The sequence below is a fragment of the Cololabis saira genome, chromosome 8 (assembly GCF_033807715.1).
Source record: "Cololabis saira isolate AMF1-May2022 chromosome 8, fColSai1.1, whole genome shotgun sequence".
Lineage (NCBI taxonomy): Eukaryota > Metazoa > Chordata > Actinopteri > Beloniformes > Belonidae > Cololabis > Cololabis saira.
In genome coordinates, this window is record NC_084594.1 from 11,810,777 (window position 1) to 11,834,251 (window position 23,475).

Genomic DNA, 23,475 nt, shown 5'->3' on the forward strand with positions numbered 1-23,475 from the left:
AAAGTTTCCATTTGTGAAAATTCAGTGTTGTGATAATTTACAGGCTCGGGCTGCTCTGGCGGAGCGAGGTATAGCTCCTCCCCTGCTACACGTCATTCAGGGAACCAATCAGCACAGAGCCTCATTATCATACCCCCCCCTTCCCTAAAAATGAGGCGCAGAAAAAGAGGTTAGAAGCGGTAAAACTAGTGACAGGGCCCACAGGCTGGATTTCTGATTTATGTAGAAAAAACAAGCTTTAGATTGTTTTTAAGACATTCAAGGCCTGTTTAAAATATACATTAAATGCCATAATAGGTCACCTTTAAATTCACATATGACAGGAACTGATGGATTCCATCTGAAAGCATGCATCTTAAATAAAACTGTTATTGAACGTAATCCCTTGATGTCTGACATATGAAATAATACACAGGAAGCTATTTTTTTAGTGTTTATTCTACATTAAAATACATTTTCATTTCTGTCTTTAACAGTTACTAGTTTTTTTTGGTATCTCTATGAATACATTGGGTAAATTTATTAAGTTTTTTCAATTGTATAAATCTTTTTTTTTTTTCATTTTGAGGGGGATGGAGATGGGATGGGCCTATTATGGCATTTAATGTCTATTTTAAACAGGCCTTGAATGTCAATGCTTGTTAAAAACAAGCTTTTTATTGTTTTTTTTCTATATAGATTAGAAATGTAGCCTCTGGGCCATGTCTTCATCTTTACTGTTTCTAACCTCATTCTCTGTGGGATTCTGAGTGGGCGGGGCTATGATAATGAGGCTCTGTGCTGATTGGCTGCCTGAATGACGCGATACACCGCTACTAAAAAATGGCGGAAGCTCCGGCTGGCGGAGTTAAGCCTGAATTATGGTTCTGCGTTAAATCGACGTGCGGTGTAATGCGGAACCATAAATCAGCCTTTACACCGTGTCATGCATGCGATGTGAGTGACCGTCAGCGACAAAATCAATTCCATTGTTTTATTTTCTATTGGACTGACCTAACTGGCCGCAGCAACGCAGCGTTGCGCAGCACGACGCGGTGCACCGTTTTGAGCTGAACATTTGTTGGATGCAGGCTTCTATTTTCTTCCTGTCGCTCGCGTTGAAAGCCGTTCAAAAAGCGTTGAAATGAGAAGTTATCTCTATGATACCTCCTCATTTCACTACAAAAACCTCAATAAAGTGGCAGCTGGTTGGAGGGAGATGGACAGAGAGCGTCTGATGTCACGCAGTGCGATGCGATAGTCGGACGCAGTTACACGGTTTTATAGTTGTGGGCGTGGTTTCACGCATCGGAGGCCAACCAGAATCTGAACGGCTCATAGAAGCCTCATGACACTGGACGGCTCATCCGGGCGGCTGTACAGACACTGCAGAATTTGGTTGCTTTCCTCCTTCTCTGAGTTGGCAGGCTGAGGGGAGACCACTTTCTATATGTTAAAGGAGCCGTCTGTAAGAAATGTCCAAAACTGGTACTGCAGTCACTTTCAAAATATTGTTGAGCGGCGTGTACCCTCCCCCTCCTCCCCCCGACCAGAGGTTGCCAGGTAGGCTGCAGAATGCAGCAGGAACGTAGGCTGCCATGGCTGCCATAATTAGAGCCGAGCTGGCAACCCGGATGCCGAAACAATACTGACTTGGTGATTGGGAGATAGGTGGAGGGTGGAGCTTCAGAAACAATACTGACTTGGTGATTGGGAGATAGGTGGAGGGTGGAGCTTCAGAAACAATACTGACTTGGTGATTGGGAGATAGGTGGAGGGTGGAGCTTCAGAAACAATACTGACTTGGTGATTGGGAGATAGGTGGAGGGTGGAGCTTCAGAAACAATACTGACTTGGTGATTGGGAGATATGTGGAGGGTGGAGCTTCAGAAACAATACTGACTTGGTGATTGGGAGATAGGTGGAGGGTGGAGCTTCAGAAACAATACTGACTTGGTGATTGGGAGATAGGTGGAGGGTGGAGCTTCAGGCCAAAACAAAAAATGACAACATAAACATCAGTTGAGGGCTGCAACTCCTCTTTTTAAACTGGAATATCCTGGCTTGAGTGCTGTTGTCAGTGACATAAGTATTTGAAATGAACATCATTTTTAAATGTCTGTTGACATATCGGGGTCATTTTATGATTCGTTTTATTATTGCTCTTACATACAGCTTCTTTAAAGCAAGAAAAAACGTGTTTTTCATAATAGGTCCCCTTTAATGAATCTCCAAATCATTACGGCTTATTACAAATAGGACTTATTTCTGAGTCAGACTCTGAATTAGTCCTAGTCAACAGTGCTCAAGTCACAGGCACATCACAAGTCCTTGAAATAAGGACTCGTGTGGGACTCAAGTCCAAGTCCTGGACTTTGAATACTTTTACAGATTATACTAGGTTTTTCTTTCTGTTTTCTAGCTTCTGTACTTCTTCCTGTGTTGAACTAAAATTCAAGTGGGCTCTTTCCTTCAGTCTCAACTTCTAGTCACCAGTCATTAATACAACGTTTTGTAATGCCTTCAGGTCAACTCAAATCAAAGTGATCACGGATCTCGTACAGTATGTTGCGGATCAGTTGGGGTCATATATCCAATTGTAAAATGAATCTATAACAGGTCTGTTGGCAGAGGTGTCAAAAGTATTCACATTCATTACTCAGGTAGAAGTATAGATACTAGAGTTTAAAAATACTCCTGTAGAAGTTGAAGTATCAACTCAAGTTTTTTACTCAAGTAAAAGTATAAAAGTACTGGTTTCAAAACTACTTAAAGTATAAAAGTAAAAGTAATGTAAGGGGGAAAAAAGCCATTAAGGACAAAGGCCATTCAAAATGAATGCATCTTAGTACAATGCAAATATATTAAAGAACCATATATGTGTACTATTGAGCATTAACATGTGTTTCAGAGAGCAGGAGATATGATGACTAGTTGCCTATAAGTATTGTAATGGTGCAAAAAGTCAAACTTCAGAGGCATGTTATCATTTATCCTAACCTTTATTGGAATGTACATCCAAGTTTAGTTGCAGGAATCTGAGGGAACGGATGTAAGAACAAAACTGGACAAGAACATCTGAAACAACCACAACCAAATTCACTCTATCCGGAAGGAGCAATTTAACTGGATAGTTTTTTTTAAAGGCCGAAATGAAATAGAGTAACCAGGCTGTTTTTAAAATGTAAGGAGTAAAAAGTACAGATAATTGCGTGAAAATGTAAGGAGTAAAAGTAAAAAGTCGTCTGAAAAATAATTACTCCAGTGAAGTATAGATAACCAAAATTTCTACTTAAGTAAGGTAACGAAGTATTTGTACTTCGTTACTTGACACCTCTGTCTGTTGTTCATGTCAAAAGTCCATAAAATGAATGACATCCTGACGGACCTGAGCGCTGACCAGTGGCTCCTGTTGCTCCTTATACTCCCTCCCCTTTCAGCCATTCGGATGACACCATTAGCATACAGTACCTATGGCAACCGGCAACCTGTGGCAGTTTCTTTCACAACATTTGTACAGCCGTCTGCAGCTAGCTTTATTTAGCTCAGAACCCAATGCTGCTGTGTCATACTTTCGTGCCTTTTCCTTCTCCCAGAGGTGAAAGCGACTGACTAAAACCACTCAGAGACATTTTCAGAAGGGAAAGAAGAAGGCACATTATCATTAAAAGTACATTATCACAGTGGGAGTGTTTTGACTAACATGTCCTACTTCTGCTACTGTATGCAATATGAAGCTGTAGTAGAAAAACTTTGATTTAGGAATATGTCATTTTTTAACATGAGTGGATGCCTTCAGCTACACACTTACAAGTGGAATAGTTCATGATATCCATGTTTTAATGAGTCGCTGCTTCATTAGTTGAGACAAAACACGCAGCCTTAATGAAAATGGAGCTAATGTCATGAAATATGAGTAAATGCAAATACCTCCAAATGAATTAAACTTAAAATCACATTTGTGCTGAGAATGATTGATCTCATGTGAAAATTGCACCAACAGTCTCAACGATGTGGGATTTTCATGCAGATTTATGTATTTCAGCAAAGCTTCAATGACCCTGTATAGCGTTTTTTTTTTTCTTCTTTTCTTTCTGTCTGCACTCTCATGAGGCTGACTCCCCTTTCTCTTTTGTGAACTCCTCTGTTCTGCATGTTTCCTTCTTGTTTATATTAAACACAGTGTGACTCAGATTAAAGGGTGACAATTTTGCCTGGAGGCTGTTGCTATGGAAATGCATCTGCTATAGCTATGATAGGCCATTCATGTTTGATTAATTGGTTTTTCAATGCTTCTTGGTTGGTGAGGACCCTTAAAGAGCAAGTCCATGGAAAATGGAAATAAATGGTTTTCTGTTTCCTCCTTTTTACTACTTCTTTCTTCCTCTTTTTTTTTTTTTTTTTGTCTAACCACTTATTCCGCTGAAGCTGTTTCCTCGTGTTTTAAGAAGTGTACTAATGGCATTTTGAATTATGATGGGAAGTTGGAGATTTCTGCGGATGGGGGGAGGTTACAGCTCGGTTATTTGAAATGCAAAAGGAATGTCTTTGTTCACGGCTGTCTTTTGTGAGCAGCTGCTGAGGCAAACACAGAATCTAATGTCGTGTGAATATTATGAGTTTTCAAAGCAGGCCAGAGCCGTGCACAACATTACTCTGTAGTGCGTTTTTATTCTAGCAATCTATTGGGACCAATTATGATTAGAGAGCCATGCCTTCATCTCTGAACCTCTGCTCATGTTTATCAAGACCTCATATGCTCGGGCCCTTTCAATTTGATCTTTTTAGCTCTGCACTAATGTATTATTTAACTCATAAATGTTTAAAAGAGTTAACAAATGCTAGTTCATCACTTTCTGATCTGTAAATTGCCAAACATTCCCATTTATGCCTGCATTAAAAGCATCCTTTGGTCTGTGCTCATGTTATGTCTGGATGAATCTTGGAGAAAAGCTTTTGATGCACTTATTGTTGAAAACTGGAGATAACTAAGAGCAGAACTTTGTGAGAGTCTCACACTAATTACTCAAGGGTGAATTTCATCTCGGAGTCAGTCTCCTGCTACAGCCATCATTCTCGTAGCTATTTCTTTCTCCCATGTCTAGAAATAGGCGTCATTCAAGCACTTAGAAATACCCTTTTTTTTTTTTGCTTCATAGCCCACAGTGAGTATAGAACATCTGGAGTAGGTCGATGGGGTTGTTGATCGGTGCCATTGACTCAACGATTGCTTCACCAGGTGCTTAGGGGGCTCTAGATTTTCCAGAATTAATTTCCTAAAGCAGGAACTGTTGTCTGATCTCACCATGAACCAGTGTTTCAGAGGTTATGAGGCTGCACGTGATCCCCGTAAACATCAGCAGAAGTCAACACAAATGAAGCATTGTACCGTATTAAATCAAACAACGGGGTATATTATGGCTGGGCGATATTGATCAAAAGGCATATCTTGATATTTTCTAGCTGAATGGCGATACTCGATAAATATCGATATTTTTTCTGTGCCATAATTGGGGTTTCCCCCAAAGCATTATAGCATAGCATCTCTGTTAGCTTCATTTTTTTCTGAGGCAAACCCTTAAAAAAACAGTCCATTTTAATACAAAGCCTCGTGCTAAATGTCACACAGGTACCTTTATTAACGGAGGTCTGCACAATATCAAAATGTATAAAACAAATGAAATAAAAATAAACTGCCTGCATATATAGAATAAAAATGCTTCTTGAATAAAATAAAACAAATATCCCTTTCCTCTATAACAATTCGATTAAAATACACTGTGAAATTAATACAATGTAGACAGTAACAGGCAGACTTTTCCACTGAGGTTGACAGTTGTGCAAATAACAAGTCAACAGTCAATTTGTCACAAAATAAGCTATATCAAAATCATACATTTTTTTGTATTTATTTATTTATTTTTTAAATCGATATAAACGATATTGTCTCGTACCATATTGCGTTTGAAAATATATCGATATATATTAAAATCTCGATATATCGCCCAGCCCTAGGGTATATGTTAAGCATTTTGATGGAAATATTCTAAATGTGTCATGTTAATGAACTTAGACTAGGTTATGGGGTTTAATCAAAGAAAAAAGACTTTAAATTTAATATTTTGTATAATGTTGAGCTTCTTGTTGAAAGCAATTGAAGTTCCTCGTTTATCATGCATTTTTATTCTCCCAGTGGATATTATTAGTATTTAGACGGAGAGAAAAAGGGGGATATAGTTAGATGTTGCAGTGACTTATCTTGGTCCGTTTGAGTCTGAGCCTATGAAACCACTCGAGCCCAGTTCAGAAATGTTGCAAGTGTTGATGGTGGTACAAACCGAGTCTAAAAATGTGTTAAAAAGTAAAGATGGTGGAGAGAGAAACTTTCCTCCCAGAAGCCTTAGGAGATGGGCTTTTTGGTCTGAGTAGTTTCAAACAGACTTTTCATTTCCTTTCTTAATAAATATGGGACCTTATTACATATTGATTACTTGCATTGTAAACAGCCCTTTTCTCAAACTAAGAAAACTCATCTCCACCTCACATTTGGCTAATTGGCACACTTTATCACTCTGAGTAGCGGGGAGAAGATAGTAAAGCTGCTGTTCTTCTCTCATCCCAGATGCAGGAGATGGCTTTGCACCACCACCAACAGCAACCCCATCACCAGCACCCCGATGGCGCTCATTACGATCCCGCCCGTAACCGACCCCTGATAAACAACTCACCTCCGATACTGCCCAACCCCATGAGCGCACTGTCCCAGTTAAACCCTCAGCTCAGCCGGAGTGCTCTGCCTCATGGCTCCCCCTCACCTCCCGGGAGTAAATCAGCCACACCCTCCCCTTCAAGCTCCAATCAGGAAGAGGAGACTGATCCTCAATCGAAGGTACTGATGTGGCTTCTCTGGCTTGTAGTCAAGATTGAGGCAAAGGGCTTGGCAATGCTTCGCTTGGATTGTTCACATGTTGACTGCAGTTTAAGAGGAAATCAGGGGATCAGCATGCTCGTGCTTCCCTGCAAAACTCAGACATGGTTGGGCCAGACTTGGAGTTACAGCTTTAGTTATTTTACCTTTTTAATTTAATCACGAGGCATACATATATGTTCATCGTGTATTTTGTTTTTTTATTTAATTTAGTATATGCTGCACATTTCAATTCAAAGTCAAAGTCAAAAGTCAAAGTAGCTTTATTATCGTTTCTTCACATGTCAGACATACAAGGAATCGAGAGGACGTTTCCCACTTCCCTCGGTGAAACATATAAAGTGCGCAGGCACAGGCACAACAGATAAAGATTTAAAAAAGATAAATATAAAGATTTAAGAAAGATTTAAAAAAGAGTTCACATGAATAAATACAACACAGCTGTACATTTTGAAATATATAGGCATCTGCGGTTCTAACGTGGACGCAACACAAGCTGCTTGATGATTTTCTACTCAAGTCTCTTTTCCATTTACTCATTTTTAAATATTCAGTTTCTAGTCTAAAAAAGAAAATCATTTCCCTTTTCCTTCCAAACTAATCTAATTGTATTCATGAATTTGGAAGCTGTTTTAAAAGGCTGACCATCATCAAGTTAGCATTTGAAATCATGGGAATCATTTGGCTATTTCAAATAGAAACATCAAAACACACTTACTTTCTCTTAATCTTTTTGTTTTTTTGGGCTACAAACTGTTTGATGCATTGATGAAAATGTGATTTTTACCAAGTTATAATAATACATTTTTAAATAGAGAAAGAAATTAAACCATCAATCAGCCAGGTTCAGTGGTTCATATTCATCTGACTGACCACCAGCATGCATTCCCCCCAGTAAGCCCTGGAAAACCCATGGCATGTTTTGCTTTTTTTCATCATTTGTCAACTTTATGCATTTGTGTCATGCAATCTCGATATCTCTGCTGCGTCACTCTGAAATGAGACCGCATGAGACAGTTGAGATATGTGGACGTTACCTGGATCTAAGCATGTCTATAGGTTGGGAACAAAACCCGGCTGGCTTTTACTGGCAAACGCTTCATTAAACTATATTGCGGCCACCTGTGGCCCCAGTACAACACTATCTGAAGCTGATTAATATAAGACGGGGCTCGCATCAGCGTGATGGCCACAACTGAATATTTAAAAATCATCGCCCATCCCTTTTTCCTGCCCATCCCTGTTTCTGGTTCAACGTGTTGTCGGTCACAGTTTGGGAATAAAGACACAACTTTTTCTTTCTAATCACATATTTGGTTTATGTAAATCTTTAAAGCTGTGTGTAAAATCACTCACAATCCAGTGTCTTTTTGGATTTGCGTTATTGCTGTCAGGGGAAGGCGAACAAGTATATACAGTGATTGAATCCGCCAACGTCAAACTCATCCATGCGTTCAGCTGGTGGTTAGCAGGAATTCAGTGTATAAAAGAGGGGGATCCTTTAGTTTGGAACAGAAAAAAAAAAACATATTCTTCTGCCTATATGTCTCCGCTGTATTCTCACTGCATATGTGAGTAAAAATGATTACCATCTCTCCTATCAGTAAGTATTTCCATTTGCTCTCTCTACTTCATTCTGAGACCACATCAAAGCCAGAGCAGATACATCAGGCGATTTAAAATCCCTTTCACCCCTAGCATGAAAAGTCTGAATTCATGACTTTGCCGAGCAACTGCAAAATAAAGATTTGAAAAGGTCTGATGAAATCAACGCGCACCTGTTATTTTTGATGAAGTAAGACAAGGGAGAACAAAAAAAAACTAATGTCAAACAGATACTGTGTAAAAGCGTCAATGTCAGTGAAACATTGCCGCAATATTCAAACGTCGGTTATTGAACAAAAGACTGGAATTGAGGAGTTAATGAAGTTGAAACGCTTCACCTGTGTTACATGTGCAGTTACTCACTCTATGCATTTTTTTCCCCATTTTTTTTTATGCATTTGCACTTTTTTTGCAGCATTAATCATCTGTCTTCTTGTTTTATGTACACTGATGGTCTTCCAGATCACGGGTGAGAAGCGGCCATCTTCAGAGATCATGAAGCCCAAGCCCAAACCCCAAAAGAAGAAGAAGAAGAAGGATCCGAATGAGCCCACGAAGCCCGTGTCGGCCTACGCCCTGTTCTTCAGAGACACCCAGGCGGCCATCAAAGGACAGAACCCCAACGCCACGTTTGGAGATGTGTCCAAAATAGTTGCCTCCATGTGGGACGGACTGGGAGAGGAGCAGAAGCAGGTACGGAAACAAACTGTTGTGCACTCACAGTTAAATTATCTTCGCTGCTGAAGCCTTGCTTGTGTAACACAAATGAAAAGTATAAGTTTCACTACTGTTGGACATTTTGCATCACATTCATACACTCTTTAACATGGATTGGTGCCCATAGTGACGACTAGTTAAGCTGCTTTTGCGTTAAAAAGAACAAAAATGTGCAATTGTATCGTGTATTTTTTTAATCTTTCATTGATTTGAATATAAATTGACCAAACATCAGTTTTTAGAGATTACACATCCAGAAGCTACTATAGTTTGAGCAGCCTAAATATAGACGATATTTGTGGAGCTGCCAGTTTATGCTAATGGCCTTTATAAAGAAGAGGTTTGCAGTGTTGGTTATTATTTTGGTTGTTTAATAAGTACCTTTTTTTAACAGCTCATGCAATTACCTGATAATTTGTTTACCGTGCACAGAGGCTGCCATGTATTTATGATGTGCAATAGATTAGTGATGTGATGGCTAATATTCAGTTGATGACACCCAGCGTGGATGATAACAGCTGCATGGCAGTTCAACACATAACACGCTTATTTATAGAAATTATTTATAGAAATTAAAATATAAAATTAAAGTTTAAGTCTTTAAAGGTTAAAGTCTTTTATTGTAAAAAATGGAAAGTCACTTTCAACCATCAGCAGTGTGAATATACAGGACTGTCTCAGAAAATTAGAATATTGTGATAAAGTTCTTTATTTTCTGTAATGCAATTAAAAAAACAAAAATGTCATACATTCTGAATTCATTATAAATGAACTGATATATTGCAAGCCTTTTATTATTTTAATATTGCTGATTATGGTTTACAGTTTAAGATTAAGATTCCCAGAATATTCTAATTTTTTGAGATAGGATATTTGAGTTTTCTTAAGCTGTAAACCATGATCAGCAATATTAAAATAATAAAAGGCTTGCAATATTTCAGTTGATTTGTAATGAATCCAGAATGTATGACATTTTTGCATTACAGAAAATAAAGGACTTTATCACAATATTCTAATTTTCTGAGACAGTCCTGTATATAAATAGACTGTATATCTTTTGCAGAATTAAACTCAACTTTTTTAAAAACCTAACCTGTGCATCTGAAAACGACGTTCATAGTGTCCCTCGTGCTGCTCAATTTCAATTTCATTTGAAAATTCCACGCCAACAGACAAAGTCAAAGACGTTTCTGTGCGTCTGTGGTGGCAAATGATGGTGTGAAATGAACAGAAAAAGGCAGACAGTCTGATGATCATGCGCAGACTCATATTTTTAGAATATCCAGCCTATTGGGTGTCAAATAAAAGCACCTGTCTCTGTGACAAAGTGCAGCCCATTCTCCGCAGCCCCGGCCACCATCTACCAGACCCTATCCAGCGCGTGTCTCTTTTCCTCCCACCAAGCCTACTTTATACGCTGGACTTTGGAGGCCGTCTGTCCCTTTTATTTGCAGTTAATTTTTGCCGCCTTCACCGGGGCTCTTCACCATGAATCTTCATTTTGCCGCTGACACCCCTGAATGTGAATTCCTCATTTCCTGTCCTTTTATTTATATCTGTTGCCTGGTGATTTGATCATGCTGGGAATACAAGATTAGCAATTGCCTTGTCCTTGGTTTTGCCTCAAGGACATCTGCTCCAGAAATGTTATTGTTTGTGCTTCTTAACCCTCCGTGTCCCGGCTTCTTCTTCACCTTAGATTTTACTCTGTTTTTGCTCTCCCCCTCGTCGTAAATCCTGCCGTCCTTCACAGATGAACCTGGAAAGCAGAGACGAAACTAACAAAATGACAGCTCCGCCATTAACAAAAAAATTCCTCCCATTTAGTACGCCACTCCGCGGCTAATTTTTTGATTTGTTTGTGCGTTCATGTGTTTAATCAAATGTGTCACCTCACAGGACACATAATTAACTTGAGGTAATGATGTCATTATGGAATGAAATGTAGCACCCTGTCTGGGCAATAACCCCGTGATTGCTATAATTATTCTCACGCGCTAGCATTGTCGTTTATTACAGCACCGTAAATGGATAAACTTGATAACTGTGTGTTTACAGAATAAAAGCAATTCAGTTAGTGCATGTCAATAGTCAATAAAAAAAACAGGAAGATATCAATCCTTACTTTTTTTTCACAATGCATATGTTCTGACTAGTAATGTCGGAGCAGAAAAGCATTTATACGGACATTTCCGTTCAAAGTTCTGACATCAGAAACATTTACAATGCACTGCTTTGATTTCAAACTTACTCCCCTCCTGATCTGTTCATAGACGCACTATTTTACATTTTCCTTTCAATATCGGCTATCACGTGATCAAACCGATGAGGTGCGTTGTCACAGTCGGACCCTGCGGAGCAGGAGCACCAGAATGTAAACACAACCCCTCAACCGCTCACGGCTTTGTTTTAACTAGATCACGGCTCCTGTCTCCAATTACCTACGGACTCTTCAAACACGCCAGGCAGCAAAGCTCACATAAATGCAGATTTTCATTTTATTTATTCATTTTTTTTATTAGAAGTGATCAAAAGTTTCTCTGTTGTGACTTGTGTTGTTTCTTGTGATTCCTTTTGTTCAGATTCAGTTGCTTTATTCCTCTACTTTTCTTGTGTTGCTGTTTATTCTTCAGCGCTGCTATCCTTGAGCCCGGCTGAACAGTTTTTTGGCGTTTTTTTTTTTTTTTTTTCAGACTCATGTTTATGTTCATATTCTGTTTTTTATTAAAATGTTTTCACAGCTATGGAACTTTTTTTTTTTTCAATTCCCTAAGGCCTTTGCTTTATAGTACAAGATCAATGTGTTATTGTGGCTGTGTTATTCCTGAAGGTGACTCTGTGTTTAAACTGCCCCAGAAACACAAAACATTCTGTTGTTGTTTGAGATTAAGATTTTTTTATTTTAGTCTTTACAGCAGTGGGGAGCAACAGTGATAATAGATTTAGGGACAAAGGACAAGGGACCTTAACTTTGTTTAACTGTTACTGTTGAAAGGTCAGATCGAGAAGAAAAAGATCCCTTTATTTGAATATCGGTCTCATGCAGGCTGAGTTTGAGCATCTTTTTTTTAGCTTTCGTTCCCTTCTTCATTTTAACCTCTGCCATTTCTTCTATACTTCCCATTTCTCCCCCCCTTTCTCCTCTTCTTACCAATCGTTGGGTCTTTCAGAGTAATCACTCTCTTCAGTGTCAGCAGGGTGCAGGGTTATTGTCTCCTGTAATTAACTGGTTATCAAACAAGAACAATTCATTAAGGTACAATTAGGGGCTAATTCAGGCGGGACACCTCTGTGTCAGGACTACAGCGGAGGCATAGGCTCTCCCCCTTGCAGCTTTGTTATTTTTAATTCATATTGACCTGCAGCCTTTGACGGCTTCAGCTGCTAATGAATTCACTCACTTTGCAATAATTAGACATCCTTAGGCAGGGTAATTTATTTAAAAGTATCTGTCGTTGCGCGAATCATTAGCTGTGTTAAATTAATTTGAAATTAAAGCTGCTGGGAGTAGTTTTACTCAGGAAAGAAGTAGACATGGATCTGTGAAGGAAGGGGTGGAGCACTCTCTCTTCTTTTTGGATTTGTTTTCATTCCAAGGTTGGGGTTTTTTTTTTTCTTATCAACTAGAAAATTGCAATTTATTTCAGAATTTTGGAGCTCTTCTTCTTCGTTTTCTGCTTTATTCCAAGATATGTGAACATATGTCAGAGAAGGAGAAGAATAATAATATTGTAAATAGGAATGAATGAGAGGATAAACATCAGCTGTTTGAGCAAGAGATTGTATCCACCTTCATCCCAGTCTGTTTGCTGTTCCATGTGTTTGTCTGTTTGTTTATTGACTTTATGCGTTAGTGGTTGCCAGCCTATGTGCATTTGGCAACACATGAATGCTTAATGGTTATCCAACCCCACCTCTCTGAAACAAACGACAATGTCCACGCAGCCACAGACAGTCTCTCACAGAGGATCAGTAATTACCCACTGCATTCACTCATGCACAAGCGCACGCTTTCCTTCGCATTAAAATACTCCAGAGAGGAGCTGAGATCCCAGTCTCCTTCATCGATTTAAGGGTGGACTTTTTTTGCAACTTGCTTTCACTGCATCAGAAAAGTCAGTGGGAGCAATAAAGAGCCTGTGAGTGGCATGTGATGACATTAATTTGAATTCCCTGTCTCAACGCATCATTCGAGGTCCATTCAGAAGGCTTGATTTTTGCCTCTTCGCTTATGCTTTTTTGAGTTTCTTTTATTTATTTTTTTTCCCCTCGTCTGAATGAATTACTGGGACATGGGCTCTGATTAAGAGATGAGCAATAGTCATAATAAGGGAGTGACTGAAAAAGCTGTACACAAAGTGCCAAACAGCATGCCATTCCTCATTAAACAGATTCTTTTTGTTTTTCTCTTTTTTTTTGTACAATATTTCTTGACATTTCATTTTGGATATATTGAAAGAAAGCAATTTTTTTAAATGCATCAACCCCGTGCAGATGGTCAAATCCCTTTGGCCTGATAATTGTGCAGTGAATGCAAGTGAAATGTTTTTCATCACCATCACGACTCTCACAATTACATCCCCATCAGTCAGTGTGAAACACTTGGACATTTTAACCCTTTGGCATCGCCTTGTACTCAAAATGCTGTTGTTGTTGTTGTGTTTGCTCCTGCAGAACTACAAGAGGAAAACAGAGGCTGCTAAGAAGGAGTACCTGAAAGCCCTGGCCGCCTACAGAGCCAGTCTGGTTTCCAAGGTAACACTGGGGGGTCACATCTTTGATATACATAGGTCAGCCGGCGATATAAGGGATGATAAATTACACAGAAAATTCCTCTCACTCTCATTCCAAGGAAAAGGTCCTCTAGCTGCACTCAGGGGTTATTATGTGTGTGCATATGCATGTATGTGTTTGTGTGTTTGTGTGTGTGTATAGAGGGGTCTGTGTATGTGTGAGTGTAAAAAGGAGACGCTGTGTGTGTGCTCTGAAGAGAACAGTAAAAATTAGGCCTGAAACACACCCGATTTGTAACCTGGGGAGGCGTGGAAAGCAATAATGCACATCTGTGTGTGTCCGTGTGTGTGTGTTTGTGCTCATCAGAGTGCAAATGTAAGAGTAGGAGTGACATCACCTGTCATTAGCTTCCCACCCTGGTGGGCCACTAATGCTAAGGTTTGCTCAGACCAACTGCTCCCCTCTTTGATGCCGGTTGGCCCTGAACTTGGGCATATTTCTATTCATCTTTGTATTTGTTTTTAAATAAAATCGTAAAAGGTCTCACATCTGCAAGGCCTCCACATTATTTATAACTGCACAGGGCAGTTTCAATCTGTTGGTGCACTGCATTTCATTTCTGTCTCTCTGCATTGTTCTTCAAAATTCAACTCTAAATTGCATTAGCATATAGCAAGCTCCTCCTCCTCTCCCCCCCTCACTCCCTCCTCCTCCCCCCGTAAGCGCAGCCGCACACTTCCTCTCATGCTCATGGGCCGAAAACAAGCACCTTGATTAAGGCATGAATAGATAATTCATCAGGCTCTTCACTGCGGCGTGCTTTCAACTAAAAGGACTATTCTCATCTCTTGTCTTTTGTCAATTAGACATTCATATCAGAGCCCCTATACAGACGCCTGATTGATGCCATACGTTTGGTAGATTGCTCGTCAAAAAAAAAAAGAAAAAGGAAAAAAAAAAATCAGGCTGACAAAAATAAACCTGCCAACCTTCGTTCACTCACTCGGGATCAGTCAGTCTGAATGCAGGACTGCAACGCATCATTCAACAGGATGCTCTCCTTTTTTTAATTACCACTGAAGGAGTCTTTTCACAGTGAATCAGAGTGAGTGGAATTGGAGGTAATTGGAGGATCATTAGAAAGATTTACATACTCGGCGTGCACCTGTTGCCTTTTTGTTTTTGTGATACTTGTTAGTTTGTTAGCAAAAAAAAAGAGAAAAGAACTAAAGTTTGATTACGTCTGTATGTCACGGCACATCTCTGCTCGTGCAAAATATGATTAAATAAAGTTTAAGAGGAAAAACTAATCCCATCTACTGATTTCATATTTGTTTCAACCTTCATGAACTATCTTTTAGCATAAATAGTGATATGAAAATATCAAAATCCATCGACTGTAATGCATTATGCTTGAATAGCCACTTAAAATAAAATAAGCTCCAACAAATCAAAGCTATCACCTCACTCTTCTTCTCTCCCTTCTCACCTCTTTTCTTCAGTGTTTCATTTTCCACTTGACCCCGCGAATGTGTCTGTCCCTCCGCTTTATCCGTCCTTTCATCCCGCTGCATTGATTATTTCAGAGACTCACTTGGATGGATGTGAGCTATTACTAAATAGCAGAGCACATCGCTCCAGCCAGTGTGACAGTTAATGAGAAACACTCCATGTATTTCATGCATAGACATACACCTTTCTCCATGAACAGAGGTGTGACAGAAACACCTGCTGGATAGATGTTTATGTGTACGTGTGACCGTGGAGGAGGGGGTTGGGTGGGATTACTGAAAAAATATCGGATGAATAAATAAAGAGAGCAGAGGTGTGACTGCTGGCAAAAAATAAGCCAATAAGTAATTTTCCTTGAGAATCAGAGCACATCTTTATATCAGATATAAGTTTGTTTGGGGGAAAATAATTAACAATGGTTTAGTCTGCACATTCCTGCATGCTGCATCTGCGGTAATGAGGAGCCACCGAGAATTATGGGACAGCTTTGTCATTCACTGGCTCTCAGCTCCACCCTCTGTTGCGTGCACACTCGTCTGTTTCAAACCATATTTCTATATGAAAATCACACAAGCTGCATCTTATTCCTTATTCCTTGTGGTTGTCATAACAAAGAAATCTGCTGAGATGTAAGGGCTGTTTGTTCTGTCTTCCAATCTAGACATATAATGACCCGGTGGACCCAAAAAGCTCCCAGACAAGCCAGGGTTCTCCACATATGATGCCAGCTAACGCGCCCCTGTACAGTGTGCCACCTCCCCCCCAAGCATCATCGCCCTACCTGGGTCCAGGGGCCTTCCCTCTAGCTGACCTGCAGAGCTACGCAGGACACGCTCCTCGCCACTCTCTGTCACAGACGCTCAGCCAGTCGCAGATGCTGCCCAGCATTAGTGCCTCTCCCCCTTCCTCCTTCCAAATCAGCCCACCCCTTCACCCCCACCAGCAGCTGTCCCTGCACCAGAGCTCGCTCCTCAACCAGCCTATCCGCATGCAGCAGGTCCAGTCCCAGCCAATCATCTCCCACCAGATGGGGCTTCAGGCCGCCCTTCACTCCCCACCTCCGGGACAGCAGGTAAAGGATGCGAACCGAGCCACTTTTCTTTAAGGTGATGTTGTTATACCTTAAGATGTTGGATTCATTTTCCCCGATGTTCTACCTTTAGGGGTTTTCCCACCTCCAGTCAGAGTACCAGAAGAGCATCGGAGGTTCCCAGTCTCCAGGAGCCCCTGGCCCTGGTCCAGGACCTGGAGTGGGTCAGACCCACGACTGGGACAGTGATTACTGCAATCGGGAGTGTGGCAACCACTGCAGGTCAGTGCACAGAGATTCGCCTAATCTTGACTATGTTTACATGCAGTCAAAATTCGGGTTATTGCTAATATTCCGGTTACTGAAACATTCGGAATATCCCGTTTACATGCGTGAGCAAACAGGGTTATCCCTGTATACATGGTAATTAATCATTCGGGATATCCAGATCAAACCAGCGACGCACGGAGAACGTGATGACGCAATTAGCGTCATTTCCGCTTCCTCTTCCTGTATCCAAATTCAAAACAAATGCTGCTTCGCGCAACTTTTCGCTCACCTTCTTGTAAATCTCGCTATCCCGGTACTTTCTACCGTCTACAAATGCCAAAATGTTCATATCCTTCATTACATTTATGAAGTGATTAGTCTCCTCCTCACTCCAAAAGACCAGGATTCCTTGCGAACAGAGCATGGGCAGAAAACAAATTCATGTTCCGTTTGATCGGGATATTCCTTTATGCGTTTACATGACCGAATATTCGGGTTTTAAAAGGAGTAACTCAGGGATCATATTCGGGTTTTTAAAAACCGGAATATGAGCAAATTCTGGTTATTCAAAGGGGTTATTGGTGTTTACATGGCCGCGCAAATTCGGGTTATTGCCAATATTCGGGTTTTAAAAGGGTTATTGAGTGCATGTAAACGCAGTCAGTGTTGAAGTGTTCCAAGTGCCCCAACTAAATTATCACATTGTGATTTGCTGCTTTAAATACTCAGTCTGTAAGCACGGCTCTTTGGTTTAAGGTTTTCAAGTTGTATGTGTCACACATGCAGTCCAATCCAAGTGTCAGACCAGACATTTCCATTAGTTTGGGTTCCTGGTAAAACTGCCAGGTGGGAACCTCTAATAGGACCTTCCTCAGTCCCTTCAGCCAGCATGTCTCCATTACACTGTAGACTCAGGAACCATTGACCAAACATATCATAGATATAGAGGCTCCAGCAAACCCCCGTGACCCTAAACAGAAATAAACAGGTATAAATGAGGGATTTTATTTGCATCAAATCTTAATCAAATTCACAATAATATACAAACACATTGTGTTCCAGGTGATAACACACCAGCAATTAAAATTTCTCAAGTCGTAATTTAACATACATATTCAACATTTCTAATGCTGGAGGGAAAAGTAAATGAATCCATAGAATAATTACTTGAATGAAAGCTGCCTGGAGTAGTTTGCACACCTAGATTTTAATTAATGACATGCAGAGATGTGATTAAAAGTTACCTTAGTTGATTAAAGATGCTCAGACATTTGAAGTTTGCTGTTTGTAAGAGGCATCTGCTGATCGGATAACTTACAAAAAGTAGGTGTTTGAAGACAAACAATCAAAGGTTATTGATGTGTACAAATAGTCAAAGTTTAGTACTGTTGGTGCTCAGTACTACTGTAGGTATGGCACTAAAACGCCGAAGCTTATCAACATCAAAACATCAGCAGCTGTGAAGTATGGTGGAGGGAGCATCATGATTTGGGCTTGCTTTGCTGTTACTGCATGGTGCGTTTGGTTTCATCAGGGGTAAAAGTACCATATTTTCCACACTATAAGACGCACTGCATTATAAGGCGCACCTTCAATGAATGACATATTTTAAAATCCTTTCCATATACTGTATAAGGCGCACCGCATTATAAGGCGCACTAAATATATGGTAAAATACCGTACTATAGTGGCTGGGGTTGAGTTACGTCTCTACCTGATGGAGCTGCGCTACAGGAAATGCTACAAAATCCTACAGCAAATGCAAAAAAAAAACCAAGAAGAAAAGTACCGTATGTCAAACTTTATTAACAAAATAAAAACCAGCTTTGCTCCGTCTCGTCAAAGTCGCCATTATGCGAGTCAGCGTCGCTGCTGTTGTCTTGAACGTCTGTGACGATTCCTGACATTTTTAGCGCCGTTACTTTGGCGACACCAACTACATTACCCACAATCCCCCTGACTACAGTAACAGAAATTACCGTAATGATCATATATAAGGCGCACTGCATTATAAGGCGCACTGCCGGTTTTTGAGAAAATTAAAGGCTTTTAGGTGCGCCTTATAGTGCGGAAAATACAGTATTCAGAAATTTACCATAATGTAGGTGGATGATGCAGGAGGACAACGGCCCTCAGAGAATGGGAATGACCTCAAGAGAGCTGTTCTCCCCAGACATCCTGCAAACGTGTCTTAAGTCGAATGATCAACGAAGTTGCTCCGTTTTTTTTTTTTATGACTACAGGAAACTAACTAGCTTGTGACATGTTTGTCAGACAGAGGTTTTTAAAAAAAAATGTAATGTAAGTTTTCATTCTGGGAGACTTGCACTCCCTGATGATAATCAAGTCTACAGGGCTATTCTTAGATGCTATGATTATTTTATTAACATGGTTGCGTTCGAGCAACAAAGGAAATATGACAAACGATATTGTGACAACCAGGAAATGAAGGTGTTTACAATCAGTGAAATACATCTCCCATTTTGAAGTTCTTTTTGTTCTTCTGTCGTCTTTTTTTTTCCAGCTGTGCCTTCAGTTGAGGTCTAATCTGTTTTTCTACTTTTGTTGTTGTTGTTTTACAGTGGCAGCATGATAGGCAGGGACAAGCCACTCTACCTCACCTGAAACTGAAGATCCAACTCTGTTGACAAATACGACACCAAGGAGTCTCTACTCTCAACACCCCCCACCCCTCCCCCCTTTCTCGTCTCCCGCCCCCAGCCATCCTCCGATGCACACACTTACATGCAGATACAGATACACACACACACACACAAAACACACACACACATTCAGCTTCCTCCACACCGCCACCTTTTTTTTTTTCCCCAATTGTAAATGTAATTATTTTTCTCAGTTTGTAGAATTTGTGAGCAGAGTTTTCCGAGTAGATGACTACTGTCTGTACCACTTATTGTATTAGCAGTCCTCTTGCTGTTTAAATTTGCCAAGCACTTATGAAGCCTCCCTGCCCTCGTCCAGGCCTCTCCCTCCACACTTCCTGAGTTGTGCTTTTAAGCCCTGTGTGATTTAGGACAGGGCCGTAGAGCGCTGCTCCCGTGGGTCCCCATTAAAGTCCCCTGAGGGACGCCATCCAGCTTTAATTAGAACAAGAAGAAAACAATTATTCTTCTTCCTCCTTTAATCACTTTTTTTTATTGTTGTTGTCTTATTTATTTCTGGCTTGCAAAATCTTTCCTCATATTTTATTTTTATTTCATGTTTTTATTTTTTTTTATTTTTTTTTTTGCCAGTAACTGATTGGCCCCGAGAAATGTTAACTTTTAGTATGTTCAGCGCAGGCCTTGATGTTTTGGTAGCTTTGCTTAAGGGGCTAAAAAAAGAAATACAAAAAGCTTTTGTGGGAAAGAGAAAGAAAACAAAAGAATATATTCTTTTTTTTTTCTTTTTTTTTAAATAATAACGACCTGTTGAGGTCTACTGAGCTGTCACAGTGTGATTGTAAATATCACTTTTACGGGATAAAATTGGGAATTGGAAGTCCAGATAGATTTGTTTCTTCTTTAATATTACATGTATGTTATTGAGAGTGCGTGCGTACGTACGTGCGTGCGTGTGTGTGTGAGTGAGCAGGTGTGTGTGTGTGTGTGTGTGTGTGTGTGTGTGTGTGTGTGTGTGTGTGTGTGTGTGTGTGTGTGTGTGTGTGTGTGTGTGTGTGTGTGTGTGTGTGTGTGTGTCTGTCTGTCTGGACATTAGAAAGTAACGCATTCATGATGTGAGCAGCCGAGTGTGTACGTGCGCCGGCACATACGTGTGCGCGTGAGTGGCTCAGTGTTGGAGTCTTTCTCGTGAATTTTAACAGCCTTGTGCAGCTGGATTTCAGAGGAGTATTTCACACTTTCGTTCTTGCATTAAATCTGTGCTCACTGGTGTGTTTTTTTCCAATAAAGTTCAATCTAAAACTGAATACACAATATGTGTCCTGCAGATCATTAAATGGAAAGAGTCAGGTGAGAGATAGAGAGTATAGAGACAGAAAAGGAGAATGAAGCGTTTTGAGATAAAATGAGATGTAATGTTGCAGGTGGGGGGAAAAAAAAAAACAAGAAAAAAAAATATATTGCCTCAAAATGCCTGCCCCTCCTGTTTGTATTTATTTTTGTCTGACCATGATGTCCATGTATTCTCATCAACATGCAGAAGTGAAGACCTGCAATATGTGAAAGAAGCCGTCACATCCACATTACAGTGATTTTTACAAGTTTCTGGTTGTGTTGAGCTCTTGTTTTTAGCTTTTATGTGATTAACAGAAATGCATTTTGCTGACAAAGGCATCTCGTTTTTATCTCATACGTGTAGCAGAATTTCATTTTTAGCTGCTGCAAAGACAATAACATTTTCAGTTGTGTTGAAAGAAAAAAAAATGAAATGAAAAAACATCTGCCAATTGTAGTTATTTTATTTGTAAAGCCAGTAATTATAAATATTTTAAATGGTTATCAGTACATTGTTTTCTGGTAGTCGCCCATCAGCTTTTTTGACAGGTTCTTATTTATGAAAGAAATGAGTTCATTTTTGCTTCTTAGAACGGAGGTGTATTTTTATTCCTATTCTATCATTTTTGCTTTGGTTTGATAAAAAAAAAAAAGAAAAAAATGAAAATGACCACCACAACAGTGATTATTTTGTTATTTTTTTTATATTTTGGATGCTGCCTCTTTCTTTCCTTGCTGGCAGCTCTGGTTTTGTCACAATGCTTCTTTTATTTCAGACCTGCATAATAAAGAAAAAAAAGTTTTAAAAGTGGAGATGCCGCTCGTCTCTTCATTTCCCAGCAGACTGCTCGTCTCTTTTTGTCCTCTTCCCTTATTTGATGATCACACCTTTTATTGAAAGCAAGATAACAGCTATTTTAAAGATACACAAACGCCCCCAACTTGCTTTATATTTGCGCTTAAGAGGGTCGCATTTTATACGCTATTTTTATACGTGGCCCCAATGGTCTCAGCTAATTAACCGTGGAGAGATACAGTGTGTACCAGCCGGCGTGGATATTGCCAGTAAACTATCTCAACAAACAGGGGAGCAGATGCAAGAAGACGCTTGCTTTGCTTGTGAAAGTAGTGCATCGTAGGCGTCTAGTGTGAGATAAAGAGAACAGAAAAAATGAGATGCAGACTCAGGCAACCGTCCAAGTACTGATTTTACCCCAATTGTCTGATTTTAAGCAAAGTCTTCTTACAGACTTCATGAGAGAGGGAAGGAGACATTGAAATGGAACTGTCACAATCCCATTCATTCACTTTTCTTTCATTTTTATGCCTGCCTGCCATCTCTCCTCGAGTGGTATTGAATTGGCAAATACATCATTATTGGACAATTGGAAAACCTGCCACTTTGTGATATGACACATATTATATGAAAATCACAGTCATAAATTTTTAATGCAGTGTCAGATGAAGGGGGTTTGGGTGCAGCCACACACTTGCTCTCTGTGCCTTTTGTGTATGTACACCGATGTGTGTGAATATCTGCTTATGAATATGTTTTTTTTTTTTTTTCCTTTCTGTGTTTTGGTGTTGCCTCTCCTCTCTAGCTGGAGTCACGCGCTAGAAAAGCGGTATGGCAGCGGTGAACTCTGTGTCTTCCCTTTTATTTTAGAAGAAGAAAACAACTGCAAATTCCCTCTGCCATCCGTGCAGACACTCATTGTCAGTAGTAATGCTGTAGTAAATACTGCAAGAAGACACTATCAATTTGAAGGCGCTTACAGCTCCTTTAATCCCATTCCTCATCCTACAGTCAAAGTCGTGAGGCCAACGGGAGTGAAAGGCAGCAATTTATGGTTGCCGAATGCCACTGTGAGGAGGTAAAGGCAGTGATCTTGTTAGTTTCCACAGATTTAAAAGCACCACTGCTGCAACTATGTGGATGTAACAGCAGCAGAGAAAGTAATCAGGCCAAACTATTATTAAGTTGGTGTGTAATCATCAGTTTTGCATGCCGTTCTCACATTTTTCTGCATGAGTTAAGGTTGATTAGTGGATTTGTGAAGGAGCCAATCCAAGTTACAGTGAGGGTTAAGTAATACCGATGTACTGTATGCATCGGGTCACCCTGAAGTTCAATATGTTCAGACAAAACAGGATCCAATCAATAAGTAAAAACAGCCCAACTCTGCTAGATACTTTTAGGTGTTTGAAACTGTTCTGCTACAAAGAAACAACAAAAATGCTGTTCTGCATCTTAACTTATGTACATTTTATAATTTATTTGCAAAAAAGCCGTATAAACTAGCAAAATAATCATGCAATAATTAAATAATCGTAATCAGATAAATTATGTTGACATTTAGCTGACCTCATGTTATCAGATAAAGTGTTTCTTCTGTTCTTTTTTTTCATCCAAATTGCAGCAAAGGGCCTACAGCAAGCTCAGCATGTTCCTAGATAAACTAGGCCACTGGTAGAAAGAAAAAAAAACAACTTTATTTGTTAATATCTGTGAGCTTGGTGTCCATGGTCTCTGAGTGAGTATCAATATGCAGCCAAGACAATCTCAAGTATCTTGAGTCAGAGGTTAAATGGACAGTTGCTCAAAGTTTAAACTCCACTAAAGACATCCACAGCGCATGCAATGAACTCCGAACACCCCGAGACCAGCCACAGCAGCGTTCAGCCAAAATGTTTCAGTTGCAACTTGCGGTGCAGAAACAAACAGCAGGAAATGTGGGTGGTTT

At 40.0% G+C, this 23,475-nt stretch overlaps 1 protein-coding gene across 3 annotated transcripts in view; it reads left to right on the forward strand.

Annotated features, from left to right (window-relative positions):
- tox2 (TOX high mobility group box family member 2) overlaps positions 1-23,475 on the forward strand; it is a 570,456-nt gene that overhangs the window by 104,736 nt on the left and 442,245 nt on the right. Inside the window, exons 5-10 of one of the 3 annotated variants that reach the window (XR_009782963.1) lie at positions 6,602-6,868; positions 8,975-9,205; positions 13,904-13,984; positions 16,137-16,547; positions 16,639-16,787; positions 19,358-20,355. Coding sequence is in view for 2 of the 3 variants with exons in the window: in XM_061726771.1 (XP_061582755.1) it covers positions 6,602-6,868; positions 8,975-9,205; positions 13,904-13,984; positions 16,137-16,547; positions 16,639-16,787; positions 19,358-19,400 (1,182 nt within the window). In the remaining variant the exon portion in view is untranslated. Of the gene's footprint in view, positions 1-6,601; positions 6,869-8,974; positions 9,206-13,903; positions 13,985-16,136; positions 16,548-16,638; positions 16,788-19,357; positions 21,543-23,475 lie in introns of those variants that run through there. The other 2 variants (XM_061726771.1, XM_061726773.1) reach the window with 2 other exon arrangements.